This window comes from Sinocyclocheilus rhinocerous, unplaced genomic scaffold (genome assembly GCF_001515625.1).
Source record: "Sinocyclocheilus rhinocerous isolate Xijiao unplaced genomic scaffold, SAMN03320098_v1.1 scaffold897, whole genome shotgun sequence".
Classification (NCBI taxonomy): Eukaryota; Metazoa; Chordata; class Actinopteri; order Cypriniformes; family Cyprinidae; genus Sinocyclocheilus; species Sinocyclocheilus rhinocerous.
In genome coordinates this window covers 730,009-743,190 of record NW_015649224.1, presented here as the reverse complement: position 1 = coordinate 743,190, position 13,182 = coordinate 730,009, and the positions used below count along the sequence as shown (strand labels likewise).

At 37.4% G+C, this 13,182-nt stretch overlaps 2 protein-coding genes across 2 annotated transcripts; both read right to left on the bottom strand.

The window, feature by feature from the left end:
• Positions 1–392: 392 nt before the first annotated feature.
• On the bottom strand, positions 393–2,449 carry hoxa11a (homeobox A11a). Its single transcript, XM_016515070.1, has 2 exons — positions 1,750–2,449; positions 393–1,115 (listed from the first exon to the last, which is right to left on the bottom strand). Exons 1-2 carry the CDS (start codon positions 2,366–2,368, stop codon positions 883–885), a joined length of 852 nt encoding a protein of 283 aa, XP_016370556.1. The 5' UTR covers positions 2,369–2,449; the 3' UTR covers positions 393–882.
• Positions 2,450–8,818: 6,369 nt separating this feature from the next.
• LOC107710324 (homeobox protein Hox-A13a-like) lies at positions 8,819–10,717 on the bottom strand. Its single transcript, XM_016515069.1, has 2 exons — positions 9,924–10,717; positions 8,819–9,768 (listed from the first exon to the last, which is right to left on the bottom strand). The coding sequence occupies exons 1-2, from the start codon at positions 10,603–10,605 to the stop codon at positions 9,521–9,523; spliced, it is 930 nt and encodes a 309-aa protein (XP_016370555.1). The 5' UTR covers positions 10,606–10,717; the 3' UTR covers positions 8,819–9,520.
• Between the last annotated feature and the right edge of the window lie 2,465 nt (positions 10,718–13,182).

Genomic DNA, 13,182 nt, shown 5'->3' with positions numbered 1-13,182 from the left:
CAGATTTTCTGGATTACAATAAGCCAAACCCTATTTTAATCCCAGGACAATGTTCACAGAGGTGCAGAGTAGAACATGGGCAAATAAGGTAATCGTGAAAACGTTATTTCTTAAGCCTGAAAGAGTCCACTTCTTCAAGATTTCCAATTCCGAGTCCTGAAATGTTTATGATTGGGGATGCGATTCGGCGAGATTGCATGTTCTCCGTTCAGTCAAGTTCACTGTCTGTTTTATTTCTGTGTTCACAGGGTTTGCAGGAAGTGAAAACTTTGGATGATCAGAATATACGCAGTTGCTTGTAATGAGTCGTTTACTTTCACCAGAGACGGCGAAGAAAGTGTTATTGCTTAAAGACGTTCACTAACAACGATGGATGAAATTCTATTTGGTGGCAAATCAAATAAATAATTCGGAAACTGGGAGCAGTCAATCTAACATTTTAGCAGTTATTTTATATATTTGGTCACACCAATGTCATTAGGCCAACCTGTTCAACATTCCTTCCCAATTTAACACGCCATTCAAATGGCTTGTCAAAAGCCTTTCCTTGTTTAAACCCAAATGTTTCAGCCAGTTGTACTCAATCTCAGCGTGTAGTCCATCACAACTGCAAACGGAGTAGTCCATGTTCAGTGTTTATCACGAGCTCTTAATTAAATAATTTCTGTTCGCCACAAAATTGTATACGTTTATCTATTACGAGCACAAAACAACCCGTATTTAAACTGTGAATTTCAATGTCCTGTATGCTCTCTGTAATTGTATACAAGTGAATGGTGCCTTGTCTCGAACTTGAAGTTAACCGCTGAGAGTCTGTATAAGGTCTCGTGAGTGATCTTATTACTGCAGCTGTTATATATTTGTATCTGTTATTTCCTTGCCCTAAAGCAGTGCGTTGGTACTGTAGTACTGTAATCGGTCCCTATTTAATTTCTTTTCCTTCATCCGCCTGTTCTGGAACCAAATTTTCACTTGACGATCGGTGAGGTTAAGCATCCGTGAGAGCTGAAGTCGTTTCTCTTTGTTAATGTACACACTGAAGAAAAATTCCCTCTCGAGCTCCCGGATTTGAAATTTTGTATAGGGACATCTCTTCTTGCGAACCCTGGGTCCACCTAAAATAAAATTACCAATAAACAAATAATCCTCATTACTCCAAAGGGTTAGATTATGAAAGATAATATAAAAATAAGTTAAAGAAGCTAGTACAGTACACGTAATAGCCAATCTATCTATCTATCTATCTATCTATCTATATAGATATATATATATACGTATATATTATTGTTAAGGTTAATAAATACAAAGACAATAAATCTAAATCTACAGTTTTATTTAGGCTACAAACTTCTGTTTAAAGGATTGTAGCTAAAATAAAAAAATAAAAACATTTTTTATACTAGCATATAATAGCCTATTTTTACTTTTTAAACAAACGGAAAAATCATGCATTAGAAATACTGGCGCTTGTTACTCTGACTGTTGTAAACAATCCTGTGAAATCACTGCGGTCACTAAAACACATTTTAAAGTTCAAGTTAAAAATGCGCTAGCTTTGAGTCTTTTCATGGCCAATTTCAATTCCAAACACGTGATTCTCACAGTTTATAAGTAGCCTAGGTTTTGTTGGGGAAATCTCAGGCCCTCCATAAACCTTATACGCTTATAAAACAGCATATAAAAATTTTAACAGGAGCGCGCAAGATTGCAAACTTTCTCGCATGACAGTCTCGCTGAGCTCGTACTTACTGCTCGTACCGCTGGTCTTTTCCTCGTTGTTTCCGGAAGAAGATTCGGGGCTACTGGTCTCCTGTCGCTCCTTTCCTTCGAATTCCTGCTCCGGCGCGGGCGCTGGCGTTGGCTGTTTGCTGGAGTGCATTTTATCCCTTGCTGCATAGTCGCTGTTCGCTACACTGTCCGAGCCCCTGCAGGCGGTGTCAAAAAACTGGTCAAATGCTTGAGGAAGCACCCCGTTTCTTCCAACACTACCGTAGAAATTGGACGCGGAGGTCGAGTTCGATGAGTGATAATACGCAGATGCATTATTCTTGGGGAACATTTCACCAACTGTCGTTGCCGCTGGTAAACACTCCCGGTGTACTATGTCCTCCGATGGATAACAGTGAGCCAGTGGACCCCGGTGAGGCCATTTACCGGACGCATCAATAGCATAGTCCCGGAATGTAACCTCCCTGACATGCTGTACCTGAGGCAGGTTAGAGGAGTAAGAGTAGGTGACGGGACGAGAAGACGGACTTTGGGATAAGAAAGAGGGCAACGTGGAGAAATCAGCCCCCGGAACGTAATACGTGCAGCTGGGCAGATACATGTTGGAGCCAACGGAAACTCTCTCGTCAAAATCCATCATTGTACCCGCGCAGCTTCTAGCTTGGGCTAGCGAGACCTATACGCAACGCCCACAACATAGCTCTCATGTGCGCTTGCCTCTTACCCGAGTTGTAGGGGTATCCGCGAAGCAGAAATTTTGAGACGTAAGATGACGTGGAAATCCATCTCTATCCAGTCCAACTGAGGCCTGGGTCACGTGATCCAGAAAACACATTGACAGATCCTCGCTCACTTGTTCTGTTTGTATATTGACAATGAAAGCCAATTAATGGCAGATCCAAACTGTGCAACAAGTCCAGACTGAATTACGAATTAATTTCTAATAAGTTTGCGAATACTAGTTTGTGAAGATTAAAACACTCTGTTGAACATAAATAAATTGGATTGTGTTCGATCGACTGGGATGTTTAAATATCCTATTTTAAACGGACAAATAGACGTTATGAAATGAAATAAAAAATATATATATATAGACTATCGGCCAATATATATACAAAGTCTTGCCAAAATACTGTAATCTATTCTTAGAAGTATATAAGTCAAGAACACAGTGTTTGTGACTTAACAATGAATGCGAGCGATCAATACGGTCTATCATATCACAAACGGCATCAAAACGAAGAAATTTAGTGTTTTGATATAAAGGCTGCGAGAAACGTGTATATGGCTTCTGCAATCCAGACTTCCTATAAAACAAAACATTCAAAAATATATGCACTATACCTTACAGTCTTTCAGTCTTACATCTTACAATTTTGTCATTATATTTGACACAAAATGCCAGGAGTATGATGGTTAATGATTATGCTTGTAAATCAGAACACATGATTATTCATAATAATTATAGAACATTGACTCTGTTCAAATTTTGCAATACAAAATCATTCCAAGTTGAATTCATGTAAAAAGACAAACGAACTAGAAAGTATTTATCACCGTTCCATTTAGGTCTACTGATTAAATGACACATTATGTGGACTTACCTAACATTGCCCAATTTTATATTGCACAATTCTGGCAACCTTGTTAATATATATATATATATATGCAAATTTTTTTTTTTCACGTGTATATGCCATATCACGTGTATGCCATTTTGTCTAGGCAGCTGTTTAAGAAGGCTACTATAGAAAACAGTTTAATTGACCTTTGAAAGGTACGAGAATAAAAGAGTTTAACCGTGGTTCTTAAACCTGGATTAGGCCGGTAAAGGCCTCACTTTTCCACAACCCACAACCCTTAATCCCTTTGCACCATACATGCCTCCGAGGAACGCACAGGGAGGTGAGTAACATGAGCCTCATTTAGTGCAACTTTCATAATGTTTGCAAGGTGTGATTGTCGGACATTTTAAGATATTCTGATTATATAATTTCTTTACCAGTAATAGGTTCTCCACGGTAGCAGAATGACACAAACACAAAATCGGTGGCCCCGAGACAAGACGCTCCGCCTCTTCGTCAACTCAAGACAAAATCGCGCCGTGTGCTAGAAAGCTTTCAGCAGTAATTTGGGGCCCAAGTACAACGGAAACCTGCGATGGGTACCTGGGAAGCAGAGATTTTAATGCAATTTGTAGGGTTTACATAATGCGAAGCCCTTTTACTCACTTTTTAACACAACAGAGCGAGACTGCTCAACCATGAAGAGGTAGCGCAAGATGCAGTTAAAGACAACAATTTCTCTTTAACAACAGATTCAGAATAAAGTAAGATTAGTTTAGACAAAAGAATAATTATAATAAATAGGAATATGGATTCAAATAATAACAATATAGTAATAATAGGATATAATGCCATATGAACATAAATATATCCAACCACCTTTATGTTATGCATAGTAAGAGATTGATATAACCTGCATATATAACGGTATGTTATAATCTCAATTCCGTTTTTTTGTTGTTGTTTTTTTTGTCATCCACAGTGTATCTATGTCTATCTGGCATTGCGTCCTGCACCCCCCTCCCTAAGGGTTACCTTCAAGTACTTCAAGTTCGGGGAGGGGGACGGGCTACCGCCCACCGCGCAAGTCTGAAAAAGAGAAAGAACAACAAACGCCACGCAAGCCACTCTATGCCCCGGATGGAGTTTCACAAAATTCGCTTTCACATCAGGGAACTTTACAAAGGAACGACACAGAGCAATATAATGCGACAAGTAGGGAAAACAGGCACTTGGAAAAAAAACCCGAACGAAACCTCCCATCAACATATTATACATAGTCTTACGCACACACACGCCACAAATTACAAATAGGCTAGCCTATATCACGCACAGCAACATGTCGTTTTCAAATAACCGGTAAATATATAAGATGAATAACTAGTGTGAAGCTAAATAATATTTAATTTGTTCAAAAATCATGTTTTTGCAGCCAAACTGTTTGTATGTGAAACAATGTCCGTTCACCACGTGAATATAACTTTACGACTAAACTATGTCTGTTGTATTCTAGAAAGCCCATCAAAATCTCTGGCAAATATGGCAGGAGCAAGCCTGTCACAAATTTGTTGCTCATGCACAACAGAACAGTTAAAGCTATTTGTTTGGAACCCTGTATTAAACATGTTTGGACATGTTTGGGAATTAATCGACAACTATTACAGTCACAAATTAGATTACAAATGATATGAAGTGAAATGTATTTGTTGAAATACGTGCAGCTATAACGACAATTTCAATTAAAATTACACTTCCATTTTTTAAAACGATGATTAAATACAACAGTGTAATGTACACAGTAATTAACAACAACAATGATAATAAAATAAATCATGTTTGCTGGCGCAAATAATTTAGCGTTTGTTTTCTTTGTTAAGACCAACGAGGATAAAACGAAAAAAAAAAAAAAAAAACACATACCCCTAACTTTTGAGTGGTAGTGTATATTTGGAAATGTAAATTATTAGAAGATAAAAAAAAAAAACCCCCCAATTTACAACCTGTGCAGCCCCCCCCCCCCCCCCGACTAAAATATTTACATGCACAATAAACTATTTGTTTACAAATGTTAATGCAAAAACAACTATTTGATACAACATCATGAGATTTTAAGAGTGCGTCTTTAAGTGGTGTTTTGCAAGTTTAAGACAATATAAACTAAAAGAGCTATAACCATAACCAAACGTATTTAGCGATGTTATTTTTGACTAGAACAAAATCAATTAAATAATGGGTTACCACATGAATGACATTTTAGTTCATTTTTTCTGTTTGAATTTAAGATTTATACTGATAGACATAACCAGGGTCTACAGATTTCTTTGCACTTATTTCTACCATCTACATCCTTCACCATTAGAAGTGTATTGGTTACTTTATAGCAATAAAGTTAGTGGACCCTGGACCGAGTCGTGTTTTGAAAAGGAGCGCGTTAAATGAGCACACAAATGTATCTAACAAAGACTTTGTAATTAATTTCTAAGTCTTGTGAGGTTATTCTAGTGCAACTTCACAAAGCCAACAAGGTGTGTGGAAAAAGCAAAAATACTTAAACACAAAACTAGCAATACTTGTGGAATGCAGAAATCTAGGAATAAATTTGTAAAAAATACCTTTATTGTGCTAACGCATTTCGGCGAACAGGCCTTCTTTAGAGCTAAAAAGCTGCATTTCACAAACCAAACGCATTGTTTAGAAAATGGCAAGAAACGGTTATCCAATTTATTTATTTATTTTTCCATCAAAATGGCTAAACCAAATATACGCTTGAGATATTGTCTGTGGCCTTGGCTTTCATTGTCTAGACGACCACCCCGAGCTTTAACCCCTTCTAATGGTGCACAGAATGAAACTTGAGAGAAAACCCGTGCCATTTTTCTATACATTCACAAACCCCGAATCTGTCTCACAACACATTCCGACATTCTCTCATGAAACATTCAGTTGTTTGAGTATCGCCTGAGTATAGCTAAACAAAATGCATTTTTAATAGAAACGTCTTTCGTCAATTGTCTATATTTAAATTATCTCCAAAGGTTTACATTTGTATTTTATTTTGAATTACTGAGAATTTTATTTGCATTTTATTTTTTTCTATAAATACAGACAACATGTCAAACCTTAAAACTGTGGTTTTCTATAGAACAAATCACATTAAAATCATTTAAACAAATCAATGTTTCTAGTTATGACAGGTCCTTTGTTAAGATGTAACCTACAATATAGTCGAATTCGGACTGTTCGTTAGCTAACCGACAACATCAAAATCTAGATTTAAAAAAAAACGAAATGCAAAGAGAAATTAATTTCCCCCGGAAAAGACTTGCACATGCAGTTCCATTTTTGTTCTTTAGATGGCGCAAGAAACCATATTTACTAATAAGCAAAGGACTCCTGAATGGTTAAAATGCGTTCACTCTCTATTCTACGTGAGCGCGCTTGAGACATTACGTCAACACAACAGACCTTACACAAGGGTTCCTCAAATCTTGCCCTGGAGGGCCAATGCGCTGCAGAGTTTAGCTCCAACCCTGATCAAACTCACCTACCTGTGATTTTCTAATGATCCTGAAGACACTGATTAGCTTGCTTTATTGTGTTTGATTAGGGTTAGAGCTAAACTCTGCAGGAAAGAGGATCTCGTGGGCCAGATTTGAGGATCCCTGCCTTACACACACCAGCCGACGCAGAAAACTGAAACGTGAGTTTGGAACACCTAAGCACATTACCATTGTCAATTCTTTGGATTATTGTGATTTGAATAATCCGAGAAGTTATGATCTATCTAATATGAGAATGAATATGGGTGTGGAGATACAAAAAGAACCTGAAGGCCTTCTAACATTTATTTGTTTACATGGAATAATAGCCTAATAATAATAAACAACTCTCCTGGAAATACAAAGTACATGAGACAGTCGTTACAAGCAATTATATTAATATACCATGGAGGTTGTAAGATGCCTACATGCTAATTCACACGGAAAAATAACCGTTACGGTTTAAATATTTTATAATTAGTCTATATTATTGGCCTATATACTATAGCCGATTGTATCCGTGATAACGCGTAGTTTGAGCAGTCAACATAATTTAAAGTTTACCGTTGTATTCCCATCTTGATAAAAAAATAATTTCCTGTTAAAGTTAGTTGATCATAAGATTTAATATACTGTATAATTTGGCAAACCACAGCTTCGTGCTACGCATAGCTAAAGTAAAGAAATAAAAAAAGAAATACAAAATTACATACATGTTTGATCTTGTGCGTGTGGCTTCTCCTATATGCCAAACAAAATTACAAATATTGTAACACTCTGAAATTACACATGACATGACTATAAACAATGTACTACTCCAAAAAATAGGCCTACTTTACTCCAAAAATTAATTGAAAGACCAGATCGTACCACTAAAATTCGAGAGGATTCAGCAGCAGCAGTAGAAAGCTGTAGAAAGTTGTCTAACAAAAAATATTCCAAATTCTATTTGTTCTAAAAGAACTCTATTTTTTTTATCTTTAAAATGTGTTTTTAAGAAATTATATATATATATATATATAAAACATCACGTTAAATCAAATTACACTTTCTGTCTGCTATGTCATAAGACACCAATCTTGAGCAAAACACGGCGCAGTGCGAATTCAGTTTTTTTTTCTTTAAGATTGATATTGATTGCAGTAGGATCGGTTTAAACGGAAGAGGCTTGATAAACACATGATATTCATTAAAGGAATCTTACTTGTAGACGTATATTAATTATATCGTCATGTGTAATTTGTATAAATTAACTTTTATCTACAAGTCCTAATTTCTGTCTCAATTAATCCAATACTCAGCAACTTACATTTTTAGTAAATATGTAATTGTACATTAACTTAGCACTTAATTGTCATAATCGACAAGCAATGTAAACAGATCCAAGCCATCTCAACAAAATAATAAGATCCAAAACTTTGTTGTTAATAATAGAGTTTTTAAAAATAATATTGTTCCTATGTTCGGTTATTTTCTGTAAATATTTTATTGTTTGAGTTCATTTTTGCTTTCTTGTTTCTGTTTTATATTATTAATACACATACAATCTGTGGAAAATAACTTCTAAGACAGGCAAACGTAAAGTGAATGAGTTATACATTGATACAAAACAGATTATTGTGTGGGATTTAATTTGTACAATTATTTCTTCTCAAGCTTTATTAGATTTAATTAATAACATGACCAAAGCCAGCCGCTTCACTTACACATGTACATCAGAAGATGGCGCAATTGCTCTATCATACGGCTAAGGTAAGCAGTCACCTAGTTTTCGCAGGCACTCAAGAGCAAATCCAAATGCATCAATTCTTGTTTCAGTCTATGGACAAGAAAATAAAAAATATAAAAATAGTAGCCTATATTAACGAAGACATACATATTTTACAGTCCATAAAGTTGTGGACACCATCCAAAAGGTTCATTACTTGCTTGTACCAACTCCTAGATTTACGAAGAGCTGGTCAACATGTTAAATTTAATTCACGTTCATGTTTTGTATTTCTGCCATATTAATAGTAATATTATCGTGTGGTTGGATGTTGCAATAAAAAAGTATAAATTATTACGTCGCCATACATATTTTTCTTATGAATGGTTTATTAGGACGCATTTTGCGCAACACTATACAACGACAAAACACACTTAAGGTAGGCTAATCTTTAACTCACAAACACACAGTAAGTCTATATTGTACATTATTTTGGCAGAAACATAACCACAGATTGTACATGGCCTTAATAAACTACAGGCTCCATACCTCATATTCTCCAGCATGAGACGAAATTTCATGAACTTGAGATTTCAAGCAAAGTATAATTTCAATTATAATCGACACTGGAGGTGGTGAAAGAAAAGTCGTACCACACTGTAAAGAGTTACAGTATCACAATTTCAATATCCAATGTTTTTCTCTCCACTAGATATTTTGGTGAGCAGAAAATAATCTCAACAAACAAACTTATCTTTTGGCCCTCTTTGTCTTGAGTTGGGAATATGGCCATACACTGTTTGCAGCCCAGAAATGACGCACCGCGTCACCATCAACCCTGTCCGATCCAAAGTGGTCACTTCAAAAGCGGTAGTCCAAGGAAAACAAATATTCGTTAAAACGTCTATAATTTCATAGCCTTGAGTATGTGTGGGCCATCGCTGTTTAAAATTGTCCAGTTGCATTTACACAGAGCAAAGCTAACTGTTGCTTTTTAATTTGTTGACGACTTTTTTCTCCTTTACTCGTCGGTTCTGGAACCAGATAGTAACCTGTCGTTCAGACAGGTTGGTCTGAGCGGCTATCCGCCTGCGTTTGTCCTTGGTGATAAACTTGTTTGCAGCATACTCCCTGTCAAGCTCCTTCAGCTGCACCTTGGTGTATGGAACACGTTTCTTTCTCCCGCGGCGAAAAGAGCTACCGTCTGCCCCTCCGTGAGACACTGGCTCTGAAGATAAAAATTACAATAAAAGTATTCAAATATGTTTAAGGATAATAGTTTAAGGTTATACAGGCAAAATGATCGTACTGTTTTGACAGCTAGAAGAAATGTATTAATACTATGGAATTTTTGTTTGTTTCTTATTCTGACATTAGCCTCACCTGGTATAGACGACTTCCACACGTTTCCCGTCTGTGGCTGCTCTTTGGTGCAGTAGACCTGCCCGTTCCAGCCACTGGCTGTGATAGCCCACGGTTGGTAACTCTCCATTGGTAATAAGGACTCATGCCGGGGCTCAGGCCCGCTCATTGCCTGGACTACGGGCACATCCAGATAGCTCGGAACTGGCTGATACGGGTTCGAGGCGTAGCTCGAGTAGAAGGCAAACTCTTTGGCGCGCGATGAGGTGTAATCTTCGCCTGTAGAAGCGGACGTATCTATGTATTTTTCCCCGTAAGGTGAGGCAGAGGCGGGGGACTGGGCGCATGTCTTCACACCTCCACCACCCCCATGGTGATGGGACATTCGGCAAGGATAGTATCCACCACCACCGAAATATCCGTAGGATATTGAAGCGCTGGCTGAACCCTGGACGGTTGAGCAGGGGCTGCATTGCTTCCCAGGCTCACCCGCTCCAGCGGCAACCACTTCGCTTGACGGATAAGCAGCGCTGGGAGCAAGAGAGGCAGGGTGAGCCATCAAATTCCTGCACGGGCTCGGCGAGAAGTTACCTCCCGTGAACCCTTCCATATTCTTGCCGGTGTCGTCCAAGCCGCCACCGTTATCATAGAGAAACATGACCGGGTCAATCCAACGCGGGCGGAGAAGCAGTGACGTTGTCATAGCCCGTCGGACATTGAGACGTATGGCTCTTTTTTGAGAAGCCCCGAGACTGAAAAAGAGGACACAGTCGATTCCGCGAGAGTCAAGCGACTCTGACTCACCCTGCACACAACCAGAATCACGCCTGGATTGGCTCAAAACTGGTCATGTGATATGTAAACGAGGACGATAATCAGCTCAAGTGCTAACAATTAAACCGAGCACAAATGCAGTGATGTGAGAGGACAATATGTCAAAGGATTTCATCCATTTCAAGATGCCCTAAAAGATGAAGGGATGCGTAAGTAAATTAACGAAAAATGGCGAATGCCCTCCAGCTGTGGTCCTTCATGAGATTTCATCTCTGTATCCACTTTTTTGAAAACCTAAAACAAATGTTGCATTAGTGTTTTGTTATTTAAAACAGCCCTGTGCGCCGGGGTAAACATTGAACGAATACTGCGTAATTGTAAGCGAATAACATCATTCCAGTTTATTTTTGCAAACATCCAATACGTTTGACAGTCATTTGTGAGTTGCTGCCATTGTGTAGTCCTTGGTTGCCCTTCAATCAAGATTACGGCTTCAACAGACACATTGAAAATTAATATATAGGCTATATTAACATAATACACACACACACACACACACACACACATATATATATATATATATTGTTAGCAAGTACATCATCGTCAAAATGAAATTTTATAAAAAATGTTACTCTCCAAATGTTTGACTCATTTCTATACATCATCAAACATTAGGCTGTATTCATTCAACAAAATTGTAAGCATTGCATGTCTTATGATGCAATACAAGTATGCTCAAGCAAGCCAGGTGTGCCCTTTAACGGTCAGCAACGATATCTACAGGTTATGTTTACGATACTTAGAAAAATGGTTGCAAGTGATGGCAGTTTAAGAAAAAGGTCCAATTTAAGAACGTGGCATGAAGTCCTGCTGCGGCGGCTTCCGTTTTGTTTACAAGATGCGGAGACTGAGAACACCCCCTGTATAAGACTGCGCATTTTACGTGTGGGGCTTACGCGTCTGCAGGCCAAGGTCAAGTTGAAAGTTGCCGTCTGGCCGCAACACTATGCCTGTTGGCCTATTCAGACTTTGATGGCCAGCCTAAAAGCTTACAAAGGAGAAGAGTCGAATGGTGAGAAATCTTTGGTGAATGAGATACGTGACAGAAGCCTTTTAATTTTACTGGCCTGCCACTTTGTATCACAAATGTTAGCGAATCTGTAAAGAATAATTATAAAATTTAACACTCTACTTTCGCTTTGTAATTTTAACCAGTAGTCTGTGGGTTAGAATGCATCTGTTTTTGGAAGGAAACCATGTTTTTAGGTACGAATGTTGAAAACTAAATAGTATTGTATTGTATGGGCGCCGTGTTTTCTGACTGCTCAACTGCAGGAACAAAAAATCAACACACTCTCCTTTTGGTTCTGATGTTGCATGGAAATGGTGATTTTTTTCTGCAGAAATTTCCAACAATAACACTATGAATTAACGTTGTTAAATGTAGTTCTATATATTTAAATCATTCTGATTCATAAAACAACACACTGTGAATTCAAAGAAAACGCTGCCACGAGTAGTTTTGTTATAAAAAAAATTAAAAAAGGTGTAATTACTTCCTGATGTGTAAACTAAGCTACTTTTCCTTGTCTGGGTAGCTCGGACATTGGCTGTTTGCTGGTAGAAAACTATACAACCCCGTGCATGTGAAACATTCCCTATGTGTTTTTTCGAAGATGATACACTATAAGAAATAGACCTATACACAAGAGACTAAGGTGGGCAATCAAATTATGAATTACAAAAATTACATAATTTAAACATTTTTATGTAGCCTAATTTTATTTTCTGATTATTCCACACGGCTAATGTGATGACAATGCAATAATGACAAAATTAAAAGTGAACGCTATTGTCTTTATCGGACGATGTTCAACAACATTACAAGAGCCTGCAGAATACCCATTCACTACCAAATACTCATTAAAAAATAAATTGCCAAAATAAAATAAAGCTTTTTTTTGTCCATAGAAACACACAGCACGGGTTACATTATTATCTTTAAAAAACGAATATTGTACTAAGATTTCACGCTGTAGTGAACTGAAATTGGGGTTTAACGAGATTTTTTGAAAACTAACTTACTGTGGGGTGCGCATAGCGCATAATAGTGTTATGATCTATGGACAGCAAGACTATATGTTGGATAACAATAATGTGAGATACATGTGTGATTGTAAGTATATAAAGCAGAGTAGGAGTAATAACACATTTCTTATATCACAATGAAATTTACTCCCATGTTTTGGGTTATTTCTTGTTTAGGCAACAACGCGTATTTGACAACAACATCGAAAGGGTGATTTGCATTGCAAAACCAAAATATTTTAATATAACATTTTTTAACATAAATTTCCACTTTTTGGCCTCAGCATCATCTGCAATGAATATTTTAAAATAATTTTACGAAATAATACAAGTAACCACAAACAACATGATACTGAAGAATAATAAAGCCATGCGTTTATTATCAACTGTACTGGGAAAATTTACAAATTGATGAGAG